Source organism: Stegodyphus dumicola, chromosome 1, assembly GCF_044657685.1.
Source record: "Stegodyphus dumicola isolate Sdum_Otavi_A_Nest chromosome 1, ASM4465768v1".
Classification (NCBI taxonomy): Eukaryota; Metazoa; Arthropoda; class Arachnida; order Araneae; family Eresidae; genus Stegodyphus; species Stegodyphus dumicola.
In genome coordinates this window covers 120,346,466-120,374,122 of record NC_140768.1, presented here as the reverse complement: position 1 = coordinate 120,374,122, position 27,657 = coordinate 120,346,466, and the positions used below count along the sequence as shown (strand labels likewise).

The window sequence follows — 27,657 nt, the reverse complement described above, 5'->3', positions numbered from 1 at the left end:
GTTCACTGCGACTTGCTGCAACTCATCCTTCGCATGTTCCTGTTAGCGTTGCATATATTTTGGTCCAGTGCGTCAAAAGTTCATCAACTCATTTGGTAAGCCTTGTCCTTCATATTTCCCTGCAATAAAAATCATTGCATGGTGACCGTGTAGGCTGTAAATCCTTCGACACAGTCCTGTAAGATGTGAAAACTTGGTTGCACTGCTTCTAAGGAAGCTTGTGCTGTTGCATTGTTCTGCCGTCGAATAAATTCTAAAACATTCGGGTTTCTCTGCCATGTCCCGTTTAGTTTATTTTGGATCGCCTTTTATTTTAAATTAGTAAATATATTTAAACCGCGATCGCGCATTACTGGGTCCAATGGACCCGCGTGATTAAACAAAACTTTTTCAAAAGTGTAGTGTCTGAGGTCAACCTCTTTATGTTTCTGAAGTTTTTTTCGCTGGGGTCCTTGATTCGGAATCTTGATTTTGATTGGATCGTGTCTTTTAGACCCAGCGCGCCTATGCGTATTAGTAATACGGATTCGGGTTTCTTTGCCATGTCCCGTTACATTTATCACATAGTTGATCGTTTCTGCCAGAAAACGGCAAACATATCGCCTGATTGATTTGTCTTGCAAGGAAGAAATGTTTGATGTGTCTTGCAAGGAAGAAATGTTGCAAAAGTTATTAGATGCATCAACTGGCGAAAAATGTATTGGAAGAAAATGATGACGGAAGTAATCATGAATTTTTAGTTCACATGACATGAGTCTCAAAAATTGATATGGATTCTGAAAACGAGAGTGAGAAGAACATAAACTACTTTATTGGAAAACAGATATCGGAAATGATTAAAAAAGGAAAAAAAGATGCAGTGTTTGCCCAGCGGAAAATCACAGAAAAAAACGAAAGCGCACTATGCCAAATGTGAAAAATATTTGTATTTGGAACATGCGACAGCACTTTGTTCAACGTGCTCAACATTTGTTGGAACACACGACAGCACTTTGTTAAATGTGCTGCTAACATCTGTTGTTACATTTTTTTTCTCTGTGGTTATAGTGCTAATAATAAAGAATTGATACAGAGTAAAGGTATACCGTTTTTCTCCTATGCTAATATATAATACAATTTTTCCTTTAAGGAATTTTATTTCATAAAAGCATTTGGAGAAATTGAAAATTTTAATGTGCATATTTGTTAAATTTGATCTTAAAATTTTTTATTGGCATAGATGTAATACTTTTTCTGGAGATTTACAATTTTTTCTTCAAAAAACACGAACAGGGAGGGGTCTTTTGGACCCAGTGCGCGGTCTCGTCTAACTCATACGAGCGCGCGTGCTCCCGGGTTAAAATAACATTAATTCAATGCATTATTAAAAAATAAATGAAATGCGTTTATTTCTTTTAAATCGTTCAGTTTGTTAAGCATTGTCGTTATAATTTAAGAGATAAATAATGACCATATGTCTCGTTAAAAGAGAGCGCTCTATAAGCTGACTATTTGCCAACCTATGCAGAGAATGAGGCTGTTATATGTTAGGCAGTGACTAGGCAGTGTCATATTTGCCAGATCTTGCATTAATGGTAGAGATGGCTTTAAGATCCGTAATAATACATTGAATTAATTTTATTCTTCTCAATGGGGCGTTGACAAGAGGACTCTTCGTAAGATACTCGAACAACAGACAGCATTCATTCATGCAGCAACAGGAGGCGTTCTTATCAGAACATACCTTATTACTATTTACAAAAGAATTTAAATGATAGAAGGATATTAATTACAAATATGGTAAGCAGTGCTCATTTTTGCTTCTATTAACTAATGGCTCTATTGTCTATCTGGTTTATTTCGGCTATCCAGTTCACTTCAGTTCTTAATGGATAAAAACTGCGGAGAGGCGACAATGGTATAGTAGCGTAATGACGTTTTATCACGGCTCAAAATTTTTAAGTCTCCGTTAATGACTTTAAAAGGTCAACCAATTTTAATCTTTAAACATGAACAATTAAGTTATACTTTGCAACTTTAAACTAAATTACATTGTGATAATTTACAGGAAAAAGTTTAAACAATGAAAGGTGTCTCTTGGTTTTTTGAATATTGAAACTGTGAAGACACAAATAAATTATTCTACGAAAAAGAATAACTAGAATAATTATCGCAAAGAAACAATACAGCGGTAATTACTGTATTAATAACTAAATTATTTTAATGAGTATAAATAAATTATGTAGAGTAATAAAATTGTTGCACGTTGTTCGTTCAGAAAAATGGCTTTTCTTCTATATTATCTCGTGCACTCAAACTCCCTGAAGAAATTCTTCATGATATGTAAACACTTTGTTTTAATTTTTTATGATTTTTTTTGGGGGGCAGGGAGTTATTATTTTATTGTATTCCCTTTTAGACTTAATTTTTGCATTAAATTCTTTTTGACCAGAAAAGATCATACGCATTAAATTCTTTTTGATCAGAAAAGATCATACATTTTTCGACTTAATTTTTGCATTAAGTTCTTCTTAATCTTCTTAGAAAAGGTCATACATTTGTTCGTTTTATTTAAATTATTATTATTTCATCTATATCAGTTACGTTAATCGATTTTCTTTCTTTAATCTTATTTACCTAATAATCGCGTAATGATATTAATACGTTAGTAATGTCTCCTAGTGGGTTGTAGGATTATTATTTTTTTTACCGTTTTAACTCTTCATTTGTACTCTTTATTTTATAATGTGTTGAGATTTACATCAACATTGTATTGAAGTCATTCCTGTACTAAAGCAACAATTAATTTTAATTGGTTTATTTTTCATATTTGACAGTGATTAAACCGGCTTCTTTTTGGAAAGCTCTTGTAATGAAGCTTACACGTAGTAGCCATTACAAAAACTTTATAGCGTACCATTTTGTCCAAAGCAAAATCATTAACTAACAAGTTCATTATATCGAAACTTTTGACTGCAGTTTCTTTACAGTGTACATGATCCTCATCGTATTGATATTTTATTTATTTATTTATTTATTTGGTAAAAATATTTTTGTAGCGCATAAGATAGCTTAGTTAGTGTTTTTAATAAAATATTTCTTTTTCAGAAGCGGCGCCGGAGAATAAAGAAGACGGCGAAAATGCTACAGGAGACGTTCCATCTACGCAAGAAGTTCGTTTATTTTGTTATTAAATTTTGTCTGCTTTTTTTTTTTTTTTTTTTTTTTCCTTTCATACCTCAAAATAAGTGGTAGGTTCTAGATCTCAAAACAATTAACATGGTGTTGAAGCAGATATGAGTTTAAAGTAATTAATGAGCTGCTGTTTCCCGAGTCTGTGTTTTTCATGACTCTTCTGGTGTATTAATCATAGGATATTACCGTGTTACTTTGTTTTTACGTCTTCTTTTATGTTTATTTAGAATTAGCGGTTGTTGAGCAGTGAGTCTGTTACATGGTCTGTTAAGTAGCTGCCTAATCTTATATTCTTCAAAACATATGTAAATTTGTTCGATTTTTAGTTTTGAGTGTTATTCTTTCTGAAACGCAATAATTTAAGTTAGATTTTACCTTTGAAATTCACTTTCGGTATCAAAATTTAATTTGTATACAATCATGAAAACCGTTTCATTTGCGTTTTAATTAAAATTGTAATTTTCAATTCTTTATGCCAGAAATTGGAAATAGACTTTTAAGAAATTACAAATCTTCTTCAAGATGCGGTATTTCTAAAGTCTTATTTAGCGTGGTTTTTAAAAATTATACGAAGACATTCATAAAGCTTTTCAAAAATCTGATAGTTGCCTTAATATTGCATCTGCACGGCGTCATCCGGCCTATCTACTGCTCTCCTTTAACGCCTCTTAATTTTTCTTTTTAGATTTTCAGTCATGTCAGTAGTTAAAAATTGAAACTACCCAGTATGTTAAGTTTCAGAAAATAAATTTAGAAATATTGTAAGCATAAAATATCATTAATAAATTAAATGAATTTTTCAGGCAGATAAATTAGTTTCCTTTGTTTAAATAGAAGCCTTTTGTTCGCATTTCTTTTTCTCCATTTGTTAATGGATTATATTATTAATCAATTGTTATTATTAGTGGATTATTATAATTAATATCACTATTATTTATTAATGGACTTCCATTAACAAATAATAGTGAAACTGCTTTTTAATAGCTTATATTTAATTAGTGTTCTTGTCACCATTGAAAAATATTCAGATATTTTAATGCCTTCCACTGGTATTAAATGTTATTGACTTCAAACCTTTAAAATTGGCACCTGTAATAACTTCTAATTCCATTTTTAATTTTCTTTTCACCGCTACCAAAGAAACTCTTATCATAATTTTAAATGTTTTATATGAGAAAAACAGATATATATGGATGAATTATCTAATATCTACGGAATAATTATTATTTCAAGATAAAATACTTATTATTAGCTAGATTATGAAGGAATCGGTAGACCTCTCATTGGTATTCGGATGTGCAGAATTTGACCACCACTTCCTGTAAAAAATCTGCTCTTTCTATTCCCCCACCGGTTGAGAAATAAACACACGTTTAGAGCCGATATGACTTTAGTTCATTATTTTGTTTGTACCGCAGTCATTCGTATACTGTTTAAATAATGGCTGATGGATGTGAACAAGAAATTGGATATGGGCCCACAAAATTTTTGCGACCTACCATCTCGTTTTGCATTGAATTGATTCTATGATCAATAGAAGAAGGTTAGCGAGACCAGAGTTTTCGTTTGGAAGAATTATGTCGCCAGTTCCAATTTGAATGTATGCCAACTAGCGACACAAGGTTCATTCATTAAGAGTTCTTTCAGAAAAATCTTTGTTTGTATTTTAGTCGCCTGTGCTGCTAGATGTCCAAATTTAATACGATGAAGAAGCTTGCGGCGCATGTGATATGGTTTCCGGAAGTCATATGATATTATGCTAGGGCGATATGCAGCGAAACCGATTCACATTATAAAGCGAATTTATTCTGATTCCTGTAAACGGAGTTGTAGCTATTTTACAGCTCACAGAAAGCTCTTTGTTGGAAGCGTGCTAGGAATAGAGATCTGCTCTAGGTTCACCAACTGATTCATTATACTGAGTTAACGATCCCTTGGTTCGCGAAGAAAAGAACAGAGCTCTTGAAGGAAGCGTGCCAGAAAAGTTAGATTCCTCATTTAGGGGAGAAAAGAAAGTTTATCCTCCCATGTTAAAAGTTAGTTTTATTTTTACCATTTCCCAACTTCTTGAAAAAAAAAATTTCCGAAATTTTATTGTTGGTTCTTTATAAAAAAGGAGGTTTTAGGAAATCTCAAAATTGCAGTTGAAAGAATTGAGTTCAGAGAGTTAACGTTTGATTTAATCGAATCTTCCGATCCCACTCCTTGTTCGATTCTTTTCGCTGTTCGCCCCAACCTCGCTAACTGCTCCCAATCCCACTGCTCTTTTGATTCTTTCGAGTTTTTCTCTCCGTCTTGTCTAATCGCTCTTGATTTACCTCTTGTTTCCGAATCGATTTCATCAAGGTTATTGTTAGTGAGAGATTAGTCATAAAAAGGAACCGATTCATTTCTTTGAAGAAATGATTATGATAGGAATCCAGCGCTTATTTTACGAAAAAGAAAGGTAATTTAACAGTCCAGCTACAGCATATTGAAGTAAACCTAAGTGACGGTTTTTATAGCTTGGAAGAAGGGTCATAATTTTCCAATGTTTGTCTAACATAATTTTTAAAATTTTTGTGTCGTGATGAAGGAGGCTATCAGTTTTAGAATAACTTTTAATAAAAAGCATAATGATCTTATATTTAAATAAGTTTAGTAAAATATTGATTACTTTTTATTACGTAGGTTCTGAAACTAGATGTATAAGTAATATAAAATTTAGACTTTAATAGCACCTAAAGTCTGTTTTTTAATTAGGTTATTTCTGTTTTTTAATTGGGTTATTTTCCCTTTTGGTTCTAAAAATGCGTTGGTTCTATGCGTATCATAAATCTCTCTGAACGGTTTCATTTCAAAAACTAAAATCCGTACTCTGTAATATTCAGAAATTTGCAAACGGAAACTCATAATTTTCCAATGTTATGATACTATGTTCGATTACTATGTACCTCTGTTTAGAGATATAATAACTTCAGCTTTTTAATCCAACATTAATAGCTTAAACTTCGCTCTTCTTTCACCTCCCTTGTAGCCTCTGCAGCTTCATTTATCACTAGTGGCAATACTTTGAATACGAGATCTTATGTTTATTAGATGGTCGAAACCTTCATTGCATTTTGATTTTTATCATGATGTAAAACTCTCAGCTATTTAGTCTAATCGTGATTTCAGTCAGTTGGGATATTCAAAAAATCCGGGTAGAATGTTTATTGACCAGATACCTATTAAGCTATAATTAGGGCAACTAGATGTCCGGGATTGAAAAGTATCCGGATTTTTTTAGACTGTTTATAATCTAATTAATCAGTTTTGCTGCTAAATACTTCTTTACCTTTAAAACAAAGAATCTTTTCAACTATGAATAAAATTTGGTCTTCAGAAAGTCGATTACGGATCTCAAATACGAAAAGTATATTTGGCCTTGAAAGTGAATGCTAGATATCTATCTAATAATTTTTGTAAACATGACAAAAAGCAACATACAGTTAGTTTCCAAGAAAAATGTTAGGTAATGAAAAATGTGGAAGAGTGGAACAAGGAGAAGAATACCACAATCCCCATCATCTTCAAAAGTAGAAAATATTTCAAAAAGTATGTAGTCAGTGTTTTGTTGTTAGTACTTTAATATTCGTTCACTGCTTGTACCAACTTTTATCTGTCATGCAGGTTCATATAATGTCCCTGTAGTAGGCTTTCTAATTACTGAAAGTACTTTTGCATAAAGTGTCTTGGATATGGGTATTAGCACAAATCTTTAAGGAAGAATCGGAGAAAAATAATTCCATTAATAAATTTTTATTAAAATTTTTAATTGAGGTTTCATAAGTATATTAAAAAGTACAGTATTGCATGAAGAAAGAAACGATTGTGCACATACATTGTGCAAATACTTTACATACAGGGATACAAAACGCATATTTACTCGGTTCTAAGTGGGTCATATGCGCAAAGTTAGGGGTTCTCCTTCTTAAAACATATAATATGGTAACCGTAACTGTAAGCAATACTACGACCGAATTACCGTAAGTTAATTAATTCAAGTGTAGGTCATTGCAGACGCGTAATGGTATATGTGGCCATAAGTATGGCTATTGCGGGCGAGTAAGTACGAATAAAATGTGTGTTTGAGATATATTTAACTAAAACTACTCAGTGTTCAAAAGTAAGAAATTATTTTTTTTACAAAGTTATCAGACGTTTCTTTCCATTTAGAACCAGTTCCACTACTTTTAAAATGATTTAAATATGAACTCCTAGATTTTGGGAAATTTAGGTGCGGTTTCTAACCTTTCTAAATTCCAATACGCGTTTTTTACTGACATAGCATGTAATTGCGTAAGTTCATAAGCTGTATATATCAGAACATTATAAATCAATGCTGATTCTTACACATTCATCGAAAATAACTGCAGTGTAAATGATTGAAAATACGCGCTCTGCTGTGTTATGTTTTTTACATAATTTAAATGTAGGAAAAAAGACGGAGAAAATAACATTTGGATTTCAGTTTGACTTAGGGAGGAGACAAACCATTAGGAAAACTGGAGTTCTGAATGTGTAGAATTTTATCGTTTATTATATTTGATTAAGTCGTAGTAATAACTTTTTTAGAATACAGATTACTTTGGCAAGTTTTTTCCATGGCTTGATATGATAACAACTGTATGTTAATTAAGACACAATAACACGCCGAACAAAAACTAATTCAGAAGTCAAACAACAAAAATCAGTGTTATATTTTCAAATTTTCACAGGACTAGTTTCGATGGTTTTACCTAACCACCATCGTCAGCTGCAAAAGCGCAAATGAACGAGATAGGATACAATGATCAGATAAGATAAGAAAGTCTGGACAGAACATAAGCTAGTGGCGCCATCTGTCGATGAAACCAGAACTAAAACATAATTTCTTTAAAGGCCAAAGGCAAAGATGGAGTGAAATTAGGATCGTTAACTGGAACAGAAAGATTATTTTTGAATGTGAAATGCTTCTAGAAAATCCAGTTCTCCAATGGAAGATTTTTTTTGAATAATTTTGACAGCAGAAAAATTGAAAGTGTGATTTTCGGACCAACAATGTTGGGCAACAGAAAACTTCTGTGTTGCCTTTTTTCTAACATATGCCTCATGCTCCTTGACGCGAAATATTAAGGCTTCCTTAGTTTGCCAACGTAAATTAAACTACACTGGCAAGGAATCCTATAAATACCTCAGGAATTCATATTCGGAATGGGGTCCTTGAGTATGGAACTCGGAATTTTATTGATGGGAGAATAAACGACCCGAAAGTTAAATTTCTGCAAAATATGTGTAACTCTATAGCTAATTAATGGAAAGAAGGGAATGACAACAGAATTTTTATAAACTCCTAAAACTAAATGTACGACGGTTTACCGTAAACCTTCATCGGTTTGCCTTCCATCACACTTTAAATCATATCATCCGACTAAACAAAAGTTAGCTGCAATGTATTCCTATGTTTTTCGTGCTCTTCAAGTTTGCTCCTCCAAATTATCCCTTGATAAAGAACTAAATTATTTAAAAGCAATAGCTGTTGACAGGCACTTTTCACCCAACATTATTAATTAAGCAGTTAAAAAATTCTCATCTCAACACACTAAAAGGCACCCTTTTGTTTAAGGAAATTTTCTAAAGTTATTGTGCTTTGCGTGACTGATTTGAAATGCTCGCTTAGACACTTTTTGCCCTAACGGTATTTCTAGTCAATTGATGTTATTTCCAACGCACGTTACAGTGACAAACATTCTGTAAGTCACTGAACTGGAACTAAATGGCAAAGCCGTTGCAATTCTTTTATTGCACGCTTGCTGTAACTGCGTAATAGTCGAGGATAATGATTCGTTCTCAGAATGGGTTGGGCCAAAATAAAATGAAAGAAGCACTGCGTGTGTAAAATTATGTTTAAAATGCGAAAATAATGTTTTAGAGAGAGATTATTAAAGTAATTAGTAAAGTTTGTTTTTTAATAGCGGGCTGTGTACTTCTCCGTAGAGACATTAGGTATTTTTGGAAAATGAAAAAAATGCAACGCCTTCGCCGGGAATCGAACCGCGGACCTCTGGAATACCGGCCCAGTATGCAGACTACCACACCACGAATTCTTGGCAAGAAAGTGGGAAAAATACCTTATAAGTTTTTGAAATTTTATTCGTAATGAGTTTATAAAAGAGGTATTAAAGTGATTTTAAAACGGTGTTGATTTAAGAGCGCTTAGGAAACAGAATGTTTTGTCCCAAGAATTAAGTAGAACAAAACATAAACGGACATTCGATTAGGTTGAAAAGCAGACCTGAAAATAAGCTATCAGGTATTATATGTCAGTGTAATCAACGTGTTGTTTTTTAAACAGGCTTTACAGATTAGCTCTCTGTGTTGCAAATATATTATCTATGAAAAAATATAAATATGATTCTATTGTAAATTTATTTGTAAAAATGCATTAGACATAATTTTAATATAAAGTTGTAGTGTAAATTCTATTTTATTGAGGTACAAAGCCCCAGGATCCCAACTCAGGTGGCGTTCTGCCGCCCTTTGCTTTCACTGCGCCTCTGGGCTTGGTCAAGACCCATTGACTCGCGCGCATGTTAGATTCCTTGGTCCGTCTTGAAACACGGACCAAGGAGTCTAACATGTGCGCTAGTCAATATTAATAGTTATTGTCAAAAAATTGCAAAATATATGCGTTACAATAGATTAAGAAGTTTGACTTCTCAGATGTTTTCATAGTTTATATAAATAACGTTTACGAAAGTTTTATGTACGGTTTCATTAGAGTTTGTTTCAGTTTATTTACTATGATTTAGTATTTTATATATTTTAAATTTAATTTTGTTTATTTTTAAATTTATTATATTTTCTGTGCTTATAATTCAATGAGTGGGGAACGGCATGAGGGGATGGATCTTCGATCTATTTGAGAAATAATTTTTTAAACAGGAAATTAATTTACAGTGGCTTTCAGTCTTGCTGTGTTGAGAGGAACGAAACATATTATTCGACACTCATTAGTCGGTACCTTACCCCTTGAAAGGCTGTGTTTGAAATATTAAGCAGGAGTCATTAATATTTAATTTTTTTTAGTTTTTGGGTTTTTTTTAATTTTAGTCTTTTATTCTTTAATTTAAATAATTACTGTTTAAACATTTTCGTTTTCCTAACGAAATTTTGGTAGCCATAAATAGGCCCTACCCCTTTTTCCTCAGATAGGATAATCAATTAAAAAATAATTCATTTTAAACTCAAATTTATATTACAATATACAAGTATATAATATATATTGCATTATTTTAAAGAATAAATGTATAATGAATGAAAGATTTCCAAAATTAAAAATAAATTTTATTATGTTAACAATCAACAAAATCTGTCTGTATTTGGTCTCCTCGAAACTTTCCACATTGAGTAAAAGTCTATCATTTTGTTGCCGAGTTTCGTTATACATGATGAACCTGCTTGCTGAATTCTCCTTTTTATTCAATAGATAGTATTAAATATTCTTATGATTTAGACTTATTAACCAGTACGGTGTTGAAAATAATGTGTTTGCTTCTGAAAAAAGAAAGTCACTCTTTTGTCTGTGGAAACAGTATTTTCGTGTGAAAGTAGGGATAAGAAATGTTAAATATTTTTAGTAATTAATAGACAAATATATAATATTTTCTTTTATATTCAACATTTTTCCAAAGTCAAAAATAAATAAAAATAAAAATAACTTATCTTCTCTGCGAGTGTATCTCAGGACGAAACTTTTTATAAAATTATTTCTGTATCTGTTTAATCACTGGTTAATTTTACGTTTATTCGAATTCTTTGGAAAGAAGACCGTCTTTCTGTATTTTATTATTTCAAATTTCTAAATCCTTTATCATTAATTTTAGTTTTACCATTAATGCATTGTCAGGTGTACCTCATAATTATAAATATTTATTGCGTTTATTGTATATCATACTATTCTTTAATTTAATCATATGGAGAAGATTTGTTGAGCTCCAAGAAAACCTTTTGAATTGAATATTTAAATATTCGGGAGCATATTAAAAGAGTGTGTGGCGAAGTAATGTGCTGTTCCCTGAGCTTGAGATATTTCTTTTTCAGCTCCCATCCAAATCTGCCGAAGAAGAGAGCGCGAAAGAACAAGCAGCTAAAACGGAAGCTTCAAAACCGGATAAGCAGTCAGAGCAAAAAAATGAGGTAAGTATTTATATTAATATTTTTTATTTATATTTATAAGGAATTTTTTCTTTCATTTTCATCAATTCAAATTCTGTACTTATTGGAATTCCAAAGCGACGAATACTGAATTTTAAAAAAAAAACTGGGGAAGTTATTAGTGTGAAATTAAAAGACGTGTACTCTGAGATTATACTGCTGAGTTTCATTACTGTGAAACTACTGAATTATTACTTTTCATCTTACTCAAAAAAAAATTCAAATATAATTTTAAGAAAGTTTATAAAACTGATAACATTTTTGTAACTGGTCGGCATATATTTTCCCCTGAAACCTCTCAAATAATATTTGCAAATGCTTTATTTTACATATATGAAAAATCTAATGGTGATATCTTATTCCCAATTACAGTAACATAGTTTGATAGTTCTATATGAATGACAGTAAATGGATATTTTTTAAATATTATAACTTTCAAAATAAAGCCTATTATAAAAGTAGCTAGTGCTCGTACCCATAAATTTATATTGAAGATGTAATTCACATTTTTTGTCATGAAAATGATATCGCTATATTTTATGATGTATTTTAAGGCAGTTTTCATCATTAAAAAATTGGTCAATATTGACCACCAATTTAGTTTTCAGAATTGGATAATAAAGTATATGATAAGAATTCCATTGTTTTTAATGTAGTAGCATGAAGTCACATAATTAGAGATAACTTATGAAAGCTTTCTGAACTGAAATTTTGATGTTTTACGTAAACGTTTAAATATTATTTGTTACATGGGATTGGAAGTATTCCTGCTTACAATTATTAGAGCTCGGATAACTTGTTATGGCTTCTTCTAAGAACAGAAGGAGTAAAAGCAGTACTGTACTAGTCGTCTTAATCCTTTAGCTTGCTTTCAGTATAATCCATACTGTTGTTCTAGCCCATTATGATTCTTCCTTTAAAAACAAAATCTGATGTGAACACCACATGACTTCCTTGCTCGGAATATTAAATTATACGCATTTTTTCTTGCATTTCATTTAAACGTATTAGATTGAATTAAATCTACTTCGTCGATAGCGCATAAACCACAATAGAATAAATGCACTCTTTTAAAATTCACTATATTTGTTTGCCACAGCGACGCTCTGGCGCTAGCTTCACTTTATAGCGTTACATTTCGTTCATATTATAAATTATGTCTTAAGGCAATCGGCTTATTGCGGCCTTTACCAATATATTATTCTTGACTTTTCTAAGTCTTGAGGGTCAAGGGAGTTGAATCCACTAGAATGGAAAGTACTTGTACACATACTGTGCTAGAATTCAGAAATTTTTAATGGAGGCTCCAATACCGCCATCTGTTGAGAGATAAGTAAACTTAGAAGATACGAAGGTGTTCATGTGGCTGCATCTATTTTTGAAAATGAAAAGCTTCTTAGTATGCTGGTGCTCCGGTGGCATCATCTCTTGTGGGTTGCATAGTGAGGCATTTTTGGAAAAATTTTCATGCTATTCTTTAGATAAGCAGTTATTGGCAAATGATTATATGAAGAAATAGCATAGTTTGTCACAGCAGAAAACGGTTCACAAGAATAAAACTATATACACACTGTAATGCCCATAACCCGAGAAGGAGAAGGAAAAGCCTAGCGAGCGGAATAATTAGTCCGACGGAGCAGGTGGCTCGTTGGACGGAAGTAGAAAGGACGAACAAGAAGACGAGGGGGGCGAAGAGGACTTTGCACCCTGGTTGTCGGACGGGACGGTCGGAGTTTTTTTGGGCGGATGACAATCGCCATTTTCTTTCGTCATGGAGAGATTGTTTTTTCTCATCCGGCGGAGACCATGCCGGACTTACCTATTCATGCTTGTACATATAATGTATAATAATCAAGAATTGTTTACTTATTAAAGTTTATTGTTAAACAAACAAAAAATGGGTGTCATCTATGCGTCGATCGACGGTGACATGTGTGAAGCAACTGAACCCTACGCTACGATATAATACAACGATGCTTATCTGTCTCGGCACGACTACCACAGTCAACTACAATGGTGGCAGCTTTGCGATCAAATGCTTCATCGCAGGGGTGAGTACTGATTTTTTTTAGTTTTCTGTTCGATCGGATGCAGGGTATTTTATTTTTTTGTTTGGGTACGGCTAAAAGGTGCAAGATTGTAAAGCAAACTGTAGGAGAAATTTTATCTGAAGTTAAATTACTTTTCTTTAAGTTTAAAATTATTCTGCGTCAGGATACAAAAGTTTAGGGGTATCATAACACAGGTCAATTGAAATTCTGGTTTTGGAGCTCCGGAAATGGTGGAAGCTCGGTAGAATTAAAGTGTTATATATATATTTTATGTATGTAAACTTTTGTATGTGTTTTTGTCGTATGAATAATTTAGGGAACTGTGTATTTAGTGAAGAGTAATTTTCAGTGATATTTTTCTTACTGCAAATATTATTTACGGTTTTATTACTGTTTCATATCAAATGTTATTCTGAGGTAAAGTACTAAAATTTGTTAAAATGATTGTTGTAACATTTAACTGACAGATGTCATTTTTTGTGTCAACTCATAAAGTATGTAAAAGCTCAGATAATTGATTAGAGTGCATATATGCTTGTATATTTAAATTTTAGTAGGTAAAATAATTTTTTTAGAATAACTGGTTGATTTTTGTATCTCTTTTACAAAAATAAGTGGCTGTATTTATACTTTATGACTTATGTTATAGTAATTATCAGTGAAGTTTTTGATTTTATTGCTGTGCATATTGTTTTAATATTTCATTATGGCATATTTAATGAAAGGAAAGAAGGCCGATCTTGTACTTCTGGCCGATGAATTAGGGGAAGTTGTCTCGGATGATTTAAAAATGATCGAATTAAAAAATATCATTCTGGGAAGTAAAAATTACGAAGAGGATGTAGTTAAAGAGCTGTTAACTTCGATCATTTCCGAGAGAAAAGAGAAAGAAAATATGGAGCTAGCCGAGGGGAGGTTACGCATAGAAAGCGAACGGATAGCATTAGAAAGATTAAGACTCGAAGCGGAAAAACGGAGTCTAAATTCGGAAGGTCCGGTGGATTCGACAATGAGTCCCAGAGTTAAAAGTTTGGATGAAATTGTGAAAACTATAAAATTGCTGACGGTGAGGGTTCCCGCAGGGTCAGAAGGCTGGAATTATTTTTTTAACAGTTTAGAAAAGGCCCTCGCGAGTGAGAAAGTAGCGGATAATTTAAAATCTAAGGTGTTAATGTGTTTGCTAGGAGACAAAGCTGCGCATCTTTTAACTTATTTAGAGGAAGAACAGTACGAGGATTACGAGGCTTTGAAAACCATAGTACTTCGGGAATACGAACCATCACCTAAGGCTTGTTTGGAAAATTTTAAACGGGCTAGAAGGAACCCGGATGAAAATTTTACTCAGTTTGCTACAAGATTAAATTCTATGTGGAGTTATTACTGCAAATTGAGGGGAGCGACGGATCTGGAAACTGTCAATCAGTTAGTAGTTGCGGACAGATTAATGGAAACGCTTGATACGGAAACTGCTACTCATATTGGTATTAAGCAAGGTGAAAATTGGTGGAAACCAAAGGAGTTAGCGAGGGAATGCGATATGTTTTTTTCGGCTACGGGGAAATCTTTCGCTAAGGGTTATAGGAAAGAGAATGTTATTAAAGAGGGAGTATCACCAGAGAGGATTAAAGTAAAGCCAAAAGAAAGCTATAAACTTGGTCCAGAGAAGCAGGCTTCAACAGTGTCAAATAAAGGCAAAATAAACTCTCCTCAGAAAAATTTCGCATGTTACAAATGCGGGTCAAGAGAACATTTTAAGCGCGATTGCCCTCAAAATAAAAATACGAAGGACAAATTTGCGAAAGTGAACAGAGCAAGTGCAATAGATGGCGGAGAGGTTAGCGAAACTCAAGAGAATAGAGTTATTGTTGCCAAAGCGGGACATTTTGGAAAGGAAATTTCTAGACAATCAATCGAAGAGGAGTTGTGCAAATTGGATAGAGTGCAGGTTAGTGTAAACGGTCGGATATGTAACGGATTAATCGATTCTGGCAGTGAGATAACAGTTGTAAAGAAAAGTATAATTCCAAATTTTAGATCTGGAAGCGGATCGGCAATTTATTTGAAGGGGATTTTTGGACCGCCGAGAAGGTGTGAGTTAGTAAAATTACCTTTAGCACTAATTAATGGAAAGGGTACAAATGTGCATCAGGAGATACTTTTCGCGGTGGCAAAATCTTTAGTTGAAGATGTTTTATTACCCCCACAGGTGTTATATATGTTACGGGGCGAAAACACTTGTAAAGATCGACAGTTCAACGGAGACGGAAGTAGCAGTGGTTGGTTCTACGAATCGAAGGATTCCTAGAACGTGGGAGAGGCAGAAACACCTCAGGGTAAGTTAGAAACGGACATTCAAAGCCACGTAGCTGCTATCCCAGATGTCGGAGCGCCCTTAGTGGAGAAAACAACTAATTTATCTCAGACAGCGGAGTTTCGTCAGCAACAAAAAGAATGCACTGACTTATCTAAGATGTGGGAAAGAGCGAAAACGGATAAAGGAAATTATTTTGTGAGGGACGGTTTTCTTTTTCATCGGGACAAGATTTTGGGACAGAGTGCAGAGCAATTAGTTGTTCCTAAATGCAGAAGGAATGAAATTCTAGAGCTCGCGCATGCATCAGTGTTTGGAGGACACATGGGAATTAAAAAAACATTAGAGAGGATTCGTTATTCCTTTTATTGGGAAAACGTGAAAAGAGATGTCCAGGAATTTTGCGAATCATGTGAAAGTTGTCAATTAACAAAGCCAGTGAAAGTGAAGGACAGAGCGCCAATTACTCCAGTAGCAAGACCAGGGTTACCTTTTCAGGTTGTCAATGTAGATTTAATCGGACCTATAGATCCTCCTAGTTCGAAGGGGCATAAATATATTTTGTGCTTGGTGGACCAGCATACTAGATGGGCCGAGGCAGTGCCATTAACCAGTCTGACGGCAAAAACTACCTGCGACGCGTTGCTGCAGATTTTCTCCAGGACCGGAATTCCTAATGTGATTGCATCAGATAATGGTACCAATTTTAACGCAGACTTAACACGGGAATTTGAGAAAAGATTAGGATCCAGTCCGAGATTTTCGACACCCATGTACCCTCAGTCAAATGGTTTAGTCGGAAGGTTTAATCAGACTTTGAAACGTATGTTGCATCATATTATTAGAGAGGAAGGTCGAGCTTGGCATGTCCAAATACCTTACGCATTATGGGCATACAGGGAAATACCTAACAGTACTACAGGGGTATCACCTTTCCAACTATTGTATGGTAGACCCCCACAACGACCGTTATCTATTTTAAAATCTACATGGTTAGGGGAGCATGACGAATTAAAATTCGATCTGAAGCCAATTCATAAATATTTGCAAGATTTGAAGGAGCGGTTGAAACGTGCTGCTGAGCAAGCTGATCTTACGAGTGAAATCCAACAAGGTAGGATGGCGCAGTATTATAATTTGCGCTCTTCGAGTAAAACTTTTGAAATAGGAGATAGGGTTGTAGTCCTCATACCTGATTCAAGCAACAGGTTATATGCTCGTTGGCAGGGTCCTGCAGTGATAAAGGAAAGAAAAAACCCACACTCTTTTTTAGTAGAATTGGCTGACGGGAGCATTAAGCATGTACATCAAAATAAAATAAGGAAATTCATTGTGCAGTCAAATGCAATCAATGTAATGTTTGACGGGGAAGAGTTCGGGGAGGTAGACAATATTCCCTCTACTTTAGACCAGGATAGTAGTTTTGAAAGCAGGTTAAATAATCTAAGTACCACTAATCTTAACAACAAGCAGATTAATGATCTAAAACTACTGTTGAGAAAGTACAAGAACTTATTTTTGAGACATGTTCAACCTGCTAGAGTAGGACAACATAAGATTGATATTATGCCTGGAGCAGACGGAAAAAAACCTCATTGTTATGGCATTCCAATGGCATATCGCAAAGAGGTGGACAAACAAGTCAAGGAACTTCTAGAGCTGGGTCTCATTGAACCGTCGGAAGCGGACATAGCCCACCCGGTTGTGTGTGTGGTCAAGAAAGACGCGACAATCAGGATGTGCGTTGATTTCAGGGCATTGAATTCGATCACTAAAGTGCCGGCATTTCCTATGAAGGATATGCATGAATTAATATATGTGGCTGGGCATTCAAAATGGCTATCAAGTTTAGATATGCGCAGAGGATACTGGCAAATCGGAATGGAGGAATCAAGTAAACCACTGACAGCGTTTTCAACTCACAACGGGACGTTTCAGTGGAACGTCATGCCGTTTGGTTTGGCAGGAGCGTCAGGTACCTTTCAAAGAGAAATGAATAAGGTTCTTTTCCAGTACAGCGATTTCGCCCAAGCATATATAGACGATATTATAATTTTTTCAAACACGTTTGAAGAACACCTGAAGCATCTAGAAACGATCCTTAAGATACTGGAACAGTTAAAATTTTCTGTCAGGCTCAGTAAGTGTGATTTTGCAGCTAAGGAAATAGATTACCTAGGACATAAGATAGGAAACGGCAAACACGGCCCAGATCCTAGTAAGATTGCAGCAATTAAAGTGCTAGAAAGGCCCACGAATAAAAAGAGAGTCCGTTCGGTATTGGGTCTCATGGGATTTTATCGCTCATATATCCCGAACTATGCCGAGATAGCTGGACCTTTGACGGATTTGACGAAAAAGAATGCGCCGAATAATGTACGGTGGGGTCAAGTTGAAGACGCGGCTTTCCAGAAGTTGAAAGATATGCTGTGTCAGGTGACGTCTCTGACCACGCCTGACTTTAATTTTCCATTTCAGGTGCATTCTGATGCATCAGATGTGGCCGTCGGTTGTTGTCTAACTCAGAGAGATGCACAAGGGCATTTTAAACCAATAGCTTTTGCATCCCAAAAATTTTCTGGGGCTCAAAAGAATTGGGCAGCCATAGAAAAGGAGGCCTGGGCAGTGTTATTCGGGCTCAAGAAATTTGATAAGTGGATTTTCGGGGGGACGGTGGAAATTATTACGGACCATAATCCTTTGAAATATCTCACTGAAATTACACCTAGGAGTCCAAAATTAACGCGTTGGGCTCTCTCTTTGCAAAGATGGAATTTAAAAATCACTTATCGTCCAGGAGTACAACATCGAGCCGCAGATGCATTGTCACGATTGGTGTGAATAATAGTAATATTTTTTTTTAAAGAAAGGAACCACAGATATTCAGAAGTTCGTAATTCTTGCCTTAAAATACTTTTCGAGATAATTTGTTTAAATGATGTTGGTAAACAAAAAATGTTTGTCTAATGTAGAATGTATTTATGCAGTTAGGTTTAGTGTAATATTTGTATTTGTTAAACGAAAAAACATGGTAAGAAGACTTTTGTATCCTGATCAGATTTTGGTTTCTAAGTACCCCCTGCACTTGGTCGGGTAGGAGGCTGAAAAATTTCAGTATCCATGTCAGCCATCAGGAACTTTGACATTTTGTATGAAATCAAGTGTGTCAACTAATAAACCTCTGAATTCTGATTCTGACGAATTCGGAATTGCTTAGGATGAACGCTGGGTTTTGTATCTAATGAACTCTACATTATTTCTAATGAACTCTACATTATTTCTAATGAACGCTGAACGGTTCGGTTGAACCTGTTGTGAAAATTAGCCTTTAAGAGGCAAATCTTCATCTTGGTGGGGGCGTGTAATGCCCATAACCCGAGAAGGAGAAGGAAAAGCCTAGCGAGCGGAATAATTAGTCCGACGGAGCAGGTGGCTCGTTGGACGGAAGTAGAAAGGACGAACAAGAAGACAAGGGGGGCGAAGAGGACTTTGCACCCTGGTTGTCGGACGGGACGGTCGGAGTTTTTTTGGGCGGATGACAATCGCCATTTTCTTTCGTCATGGAGAGATTGTTTTTTCTCATCCGGCGGAGACCATGCCGGATCTTGGTGGGGGCGTGTAATGCCCATAACCCGAGAAGGAGAAGGAAAAGTCTAGCGAGCGGAATAATTAGTCCGACGGAGCAGGTGGCTCGTTGGACGGAAGTAGAAAGGACGAACAAGAAGACGAGGGGGGCGAAGAGGACTTTGCACCCTGGTTGTCGGACGGGACGGTCGGAGTTTTTTTGGGCGGATGACAATCGCCATTTTCTTTCGTCATGGAGAGATTGTTTTTTCTCATCCGGCGGAGACCATGCCGGACTTACCTATTCATGCTTGTACATATAATGTATAATAATCAAGAATTGTTTACTTATTAAAGTTTATTGTTAAACAAACAAAAAATGGGTGTCATCTATGCGTCGATCGACGGTGACATGTGTGAAGCAACTGAACCCTACGCTACGATATAATACAACGATGCTTATCTGTCTCGGCACGACTACCACAGTCAACTACACACACCAAAGTCTATACCTGCTTTGGCAGGGGAAAAGTCCATAGCGCTTTGTAAAGTAATGCAGTAAGATGAAAAGTAATAACAATAATAAAATAAAACTTGGCTAAATAAGTAAAGAACGAAAATACAGAGTGTTTATAAAGTCCCGGACCCATTGTGATGTTTAATAACTCATAAAATAATAAAGATAGATTAAAATTAATAACATAAATGGTTAGATAGACTCAAAAAGTTTCATGACCCTTGTCAATGAACTTCCACGTGTGTCCCCTTCGTCGCACGGAGAATATCAAGTCGATATTCAATTTCACGCCAGGTACCGGCAAGCATGTCGCCATCCACAGAGGCTATTGCGCTTGTAATTCTGGCTTTCAGGTCATCAATGTCCGACACTCTCTTCCTGTAAACGTTGTCTTTTACAAATCCCCAAAGGAAAAAAGTCCAGCGGCGTTATATCAGGTGATCTGGGTGGCCAAGGAATTGGACCTCCTCGCCCAATCCATCTTCCTGTAAAATGGGCATTCAAAGAACTACGAACGATGGTTCCCCAATAAAGTGGTGCACCATCTTGTTGCAAAAAGAACATGTGGCTGAAGCTCTTTTAGTTGTAAAAATACGAAGTTTTCCAACATGTCTAAGTGTACGACTGATGAGACCGTCTTTTCTGTAAAAACGAAAGACCCAGTGACTCGGTCGTGCAGTAGTCCACACCACACATTAACCTTTGGGGAATCCCTTTGTGCCTCACGGTATTCATGGGGGTTTTCAGATCCCCATATGCGCACATTATGGCGATTAACAATGCCTGAAAGATGAAAGGATGCTTCGTCAGAAAACACTTATGAGCTTCAGAAATTCAGCATCATCTTCTATCCTCCTTAGCATATCTGTTGCAAAGGCCATCCTCCTAGGCCTATCGTCCGGTTCCAAAACTGCATGCAGTCTTAATGTTTTCTTAATAGCTTTGTACACCGTCGAAATTGGCATATCCAATTCTCTTGCCGTTGATCTCACAGATCTTCTAGGATTGTGTGAAAATGTCTCTCTGGCACGCTCAATTTAAAAATCACTTGATCAGGGACGTTTATTTCTGGAAACTTCTTTTTCCATCGCAAGATGCTGTTTTTGGATGGAGGATCTTTTTGGTAAATTCTTCTGCAATTTCTCTGTATTTGCATTATGGATTTCGTTTCTATGAACCACCATAAAATCTGTGCTTTCTCTTCTGGTGTATGCATTCTCCTTAATATCCGGTCGAATAAAACATCACATACAAAAGTACTAGAGCAAACACATCAAAAGTAAACATAACATTGCAATAGTTGCCAAAAACAAAAGAGAGAAAAATGAATTTAATAAGCAGACGATATTTAGAAAAGTATAGATATTGAGACTGGAAAATGAAATTATCTGAAATTAACCACACGCGCAGTCGATATTTACAAAAGTAAAGATATTCAAACCTGAAAAGGAAATATATATAAGTTATTCCATCAATAAATGCCATAAGTTTGTTTATATCTTCATTATATTATAAGTTATTAAACATCAAAATGGGGACTTTAAAAACACCCTGTATATCTACAATCAGCACCGACTATTGTAGTACGGGGTCTTTTGTGGCGTTGTTCTACTGTGTCATATTATAAATCAGAATGCATATAAATTTATATCATTTGAAGAATTATCTAATCATTGCCACATGTTCTATTCAAATACTATAATAAATCTAAAACGATGTATAAAAGAAATTAAGCGAACGAAATAAAAAAGAAACAGTTTTTTAACAAACGATTCAGTATTTCTCATTCAGTTAATTCAGTTTTTACTTCCCGACAAGGCAAAAATACATAAAAACTCAAAATATCTATATTAAAAATTACGAAGTAAATCTTAAACAATTATTTCCTCGAATAAATTCCAGAATGGATTAAACATGATTTTAATTCCCAATAAAAAAGAAGGCTTTATCTTTGTTGTTGCGAGTTTCTCTAAATTGGCAACAAATCCGCTATTTCGCTAAGTTAGAAATGTAAACAAACATGTGCGCCTTCGCAAAATTCATTAGGCTTAGCTGCTTAATGCAACTTAGCCTAATGAATACAACTTAAACAATTTTCAATTGATGATAACTCCACAAATATTGTATGCAGATTTACTAAAGGCATAAACCTTAACCGGAAGATAAGAACAACATAATTCAATCATTTTTAAAGCAAAAATGCACAACTTACAAACATACAAGAGTAAGGAAACTGAGATCACTGAGCCGGTTTACAGAGTGGATGTATATACGTTTGATGCGGCCGATTGGAACCAAAATACGAGATGCACATCAGCATGTTATAGCAGTTCCTATATACAAAATTTCAACGTTCTGAGACTACTCGTTTTTGAGTTATGCCAGATAGATACCTACGTATGTACGTACAGACTCCACGAAAAATTCTCTTCAGAATTCATTTTAAATCAGTTTTATAATTTTTTTGGGGGAAAGAGTCTTTTATTCTGTCCTTACGTACAGATGTGACGCAAAAACATCGTTAAATTGCATTCGATACCGGTCAGAATGGATATTTTACAATACATCCGTTTTACTTCATACAAGGAAGTAAAAAGAGGAGAAATGTTCTGTATTCTGACTTCAGTAATTTAAGCTTTGTTTACTTAGCATTATTTACGGGATTGTTTGGCTAGCAATAGAATGTGTTGCTGGAAAAAATTGCAGTGTTCTCAAGTCCAAAGGGGATTTGTCTCTGAGGGACTGCGTCGAATGACTCTGAACGTCCGTTTCACTTTTCAAACTGTTGCCACCAAATATTAATGCGTTTATTATATTTGAAGAAATTAAATAATGAAGTTTGGTTGGGTTTATTTAAATTATGGTAAAGCACACTAGGGCTATCTCCCTAAGAGGAGGGATGCCTTCGTGGAGGACTTTCTAAGGGAAGCTGGTTCGTATATACGTTACACATGGGGAAAACCACCAAAACGCCCGTTCGCGGGATTCGAACTTCGGACCGAACTACCAGTGTTCAGCGACTTTACCGCTCGGCCGCTGGTGGGCTATATAATAAAGAATCCGCATAAATGGTATGTATGTTATTCGCACTGTGATATAACAATACCTAGAGCCATCAGATTTTGAATGACATAATCCTACTGCGGATATGGGCATCTGGAAGCCCAAATTTGAAATTTGGAATTTCTTTTATTATCGATTTCATATATTGTAAAACTCTAACGAATTTCTGATTAACAAGCTCACGAATTTTTTATTAACAAACTCAAAGATTTCAAAGCGAGAAATGGCAGCTTTGTACAGAAAAAAAAAAAAAAAAAAAAAAAAAAAAACCATTTTTGTCTCCAGCGCGAAAGACTGTGTATCGGAAATTTTAAAGATATGCTCAATTTAAAATTATTTTGCGATATTGCACTTGAACTGCATTTTATAGTTTAAGTGCGAAGAACGTGATATTTAATAAATAAAGGTAACACACAAAAATGATAAAAAAATGCCCCTTTGGACGTAATTTAAAATCTGAAACCTTTCATATTTTCTTGTTTTGTTAAATTTATGTTAGGGTTTCGATTTATTAGACTATATGAAAATCACTTCGAAAAGATGTTTATTACCTCTCCGGAAGCGGTTTCATATCCTATCTGCTATATTGAGTTGTAAATTGTGTTCATAAATGCTGATATCTCTTCGATGCCAAAGAAGAATGTTTTTAACCTTTTATTTTAGGCATTCAGCTTAAACTTTTATGTAGCTGAATGTTAAAAAAGAAGTAATTTTGTAGAATTTTCACCAAAAAACACAACTTTAGGAACATTAGACAGAATATAAAGCATACATTTTCTCCACAAGTCGCTTCCAGTTTTTGTCACACTTCTGTGTTCACACTATTCAGAATGACTACATGCCATACCTATATATGACAGCGGAGCATTGTTTAACTTAGTTCTTATGTAAGAGAAGCTTCAACTGCCCGGAGTGGCCGAACGAGTAAGACCACAGAACTGTAGCAGTCAAACCTGGATTCAAATCCTTGCAGATGGGCGGTTTGGTTGTTTCCTGATGTGAACCATAAAAACGAGTACCTTTGTCATATAGAACGTTCTTAACAAAATGCCTTTGTTTTTAGGCAAATAGTCTTGTGCTTTTCCAGAATTAAGTAAACAATTAAAGAAGTTAGTTTTAAGAATATACGAAGCGTTCCTACCCATCTTACCGAATTTGAGATTATTTTATTTGCACTCTATTTTAAATCGTAGATACTTTAAATACCCAAGACGTCAGAACAATTGATTTTCGTCTGCTGTTGTCGAAGGTTTTATTAAGTTAGACCAAATTTCCAAGACTTGGCTTTGAAACTCTGAACTGAAACTACTGTAATCGAAATAAAACTTTTATTTAATTATTTGTGGTAAAGCATGCGCGGACTATTTCTCGTGTTACAAACAAAAAGCAGTTAATGGAGCAAAGTTTGTAAAATCGAAATGCCTCAGCCTCATAGAATGTCGAACAAAATTTTTAAAATTTGTAAGAACTGAAAATATTTGTAAGAATTGCACTATATTATCTGTAAATAGGCAGTGAATATTTAGAGATAATTATTCGATTAGATCAGAAGCATGTATCAATGACCCTTTTGTAGGTTAACCATTTTGCTGAAGATATTGATTTTAACTGAAGGTCATTTTAGGTTAGAAGTCCATGACCTCGTTCTGTTTTTAAAATTAGCAGTATTGTTCGTTCATCCATGATATTAAATTTGCAATTTTGCATGCAATCACATATTTCTCATGTCTTCTCAATTAAGATAATGAACTTGAAGACTTGAAATTCGTGGTAATAGTATAAATCTTTCACGAAAACACGTGGTAGTAGTATAACTATTTCACGCAAACACAACTTCAGGAACATTAGACAGAATCTAATGCATGAAGTTCCTCCATAAGTCGCTTCCAGTTTTTGTTACACTTCAGTATTCACACTATTCAGAATGAACATACCATGCCACATTCAAAATGAGTACATACATTAATGGAACAGATTAGGTAAATAATCAGATAGATAAATTGTAATGGAACAGTTTGGACATTTTAAACCATAAGAATATGAATATAAATTTCATCTATAGTAAATCGAGATTACCAAATACTACATCCAGATAACGGCGGTGCAGCTTGGGAAGTTCATATAGTCACATAGTACATCATATAGTTCAATACAAAATAAAATTCAGCCGTGATTTTGTACAAGTTTATTTTTAAGAATTTATTTTATAATATTTTTTCGTAATTTTTTTTCTGAAGTGATGTAAGAAAAAAAATTCAATCAAGGTATTTTCAGTCTCTCTCTCTCTCTCACACACACACACACACACCAAAAAGAAATTGAACGTATTTTGAAATGTTTTAAGGAGTAATTTTAACTCTTAGTTTTTCTTATTCGCGTGCAGCACTGATAGCATAAACTGAAATATTTCTCAAAAGCAGTTCTGTATATCTGAGATGATCTGTTCGGAGTTTTAATACTTATCTGATTAAAAAAAATTATAGTCGAAACACGTTATAAAAAAATTCCCACGTGCAAGACATACAAAATGATCTAAAGTTTGATAGTTATAATGAAATAATTGAACATGCGGTATCTGTAAACGTGACTTGACTCTCAATGTAATATTTCAGTATTCATTCTATAAACACGCTTGTAGTTATCTAATCTTTTTTTAATCTTTCAGCAACTTCTCACATCTTCTTTTTACGGTGTATTCTGTTCCGTTTATCAGAAGTAATATCACGCTGCTAATGTGTTCGATGACCTTTAAGATGGGGTCACTATGGATCTTGCACAAAATGGCAAATTCTCTTTTTTTTAAACTGTAGTGTAAATGTGGGATAAGGCCACTGCTGTTATAATCTAGGTTTGTTATGTCTCATTTTTTTCCCTTTTGGGGATTCTGCAAAAGAAATCGGGATGCAGCCTTTTCAGGTTTCGTGGAATTACAACTACCTTATTAACATTACAAAAAAGAATTGATGTATTCTTGATGATGCTCTCTACATATGATGTGTGGGATCCTGGTGCGAGTGTCTAGACACGGACGGGGTAAATGGAGCTTTTGCATGCTCCTGTCAAATAATTTCTGCAGTAATTCATACGTATTTATTTATGTTATTGTCCCAAGAGATGCTTGTTCTATTTCATATATGATGTTGAAGTAATAAGGCTAAACTAAAATATTTATTTGCCCCCTTATAACTAAATAGAAAATTCACTTCTGCATTACATTTATCAAGAATGATTCATAAGCTAGCCATACGAGCGCATGCAAGAGGTGATATTATACATAATGATTTATTTTAAAAAACAAGTATATATTCAGAAATACTGCAGCACGATAATTATGGATAATTCGCTTTATGGATACAACGTTCTTCAAGTAACCCAAGATCAGTCTTGTTTCGATATTTAAAAAAACTGCGATATTAAAACTTCAGTTTGTAGTTTAACTTCTCACGGTGTTTTACCGTTGAAGTTTTAAAAAAATAGAAGTCCCTTTCCCCAAAACGTAAAAATATAACACTAAAAAATATTCAGCAGCTTTATGATGATAAATAAATTTTATTTTTAAATTTGAAATAATTTTAATTAAGCAATTTACGTTTGATGTAATAGTTCAAGAATATTCTTCCCAACGTTAAAGCTATAGATTAAACATATAAATTAAAAATTAACATTAAAACATTAATATTCCAAATCCCAGGTGGTAAGAAACATTTTTTTAGGATATTATTTAATCGTAAATTGATGCCACTTGGAGATGTGAGCTTTTATTTATAAAATAATTTAATTATTGAAGATTTAGCTGTGCATTTATATCACCAAATCGCTTGCGCAGGGAGCCTGCATCAGATTTTCCCCTCAAGTGATAATTACTCAAGTGATAATGTATTTGCCTAAACAAAACCATATGAGCCGACTCTGAAGAGGTTTGCTTTGAGGTGTTTCAGATGAAAAGGAGGGCTTATTTTTTATCCGTCATTCTTAAGAATAACGTTATTTTTGAGTATGTTTAGTTTGTAGGGATTATATTTATTTTAACTAACAATTTAAAGATTCAGTTCAAACTTTCGTAGCCTTGATTCCCCTAATTGTCAGTGCCAGAATATTTAAATGTTGTAGCGCGCGTGAAGGAATGCAAATTTCTACTTTGTTAGTATTTAAAAGCTGACTTTCGGTAAGAAAAAGAGAGAGTTAAGATCTAGCCGCAACCTCTGCCGTAGGTACATTTGCTTATTGCTGGTTCAAGTGGTTTAGTTGTATTTATTTACTTCCAGTAGCTTCGAAGGGGGTTTAAGTTACGGGATCTCGCTGACCCCTGTAGTCTAGTTCTATCGTTTTTTAATATCTTCAAATTTTTAGTTCAGTGACTTGATTTTCCGTTACCGCCCAAGCAGAGGCGAAGTTTGTAGCCTCGAGTTGAAAGATTTAATAAAGGGTTTTTTAACCCTTCTCTTGTGTAGTTTCCTGCTACTCCAGTTTCTTCCCAGTTTTTTAACATTTTTATTCCATACTTTTATTGTTAGCTTTATGTGGAAAGGAGGAAAACAAGCTTTAAGAGTTCAGTCCTTCGAGTGAGCGGTTTGAAGGATTCGATCCATCCGATCCCACTTCGTTCAGTTCTCTCCACTCTTTAATCCAGCTTCGCACATCACTCTTGATTCGCTCCGCGTTTCTAGTTTTAATATAGCAAAATTATTATTAAGCTGTTATTCGTAAACAAGAACCTAATAAGTTAAATAAGCGAGCGGTTTTGATCTGTTCCCATAAAA

The 27,657-nt window shown here is 34.5% G+C and overlaps 1 protein-coding gene across 9 annotated transcripts in view; it reads left to right on the top strand.

The window, feature by feature from the left end:
- The window catches only part of LOC118189586 (uncharacterized), a 180,175-nt gene that overhangs the window by 86,524 nt on the left and 65,994 nt on the right, over positions 1–27,657 (top strand). For all 9 annotated transcript variants that reach the window (XM_035360210.2, XM_035360212.2, XM_035360211.2 and 6 more), the window contains exons 2-3: positions 3,088–3,152; positions 11,278–11,373. In XM_035360210.2, coding sequence (XP_035216101.1) covers positions 3,088–3,152; positions 11,278–11,373 — 161 coding nt within the window. The remainder of the gene's footprint in view (positions 1–3,087; positions 3,153–11,277; positions 11,374–27,657) is intronic.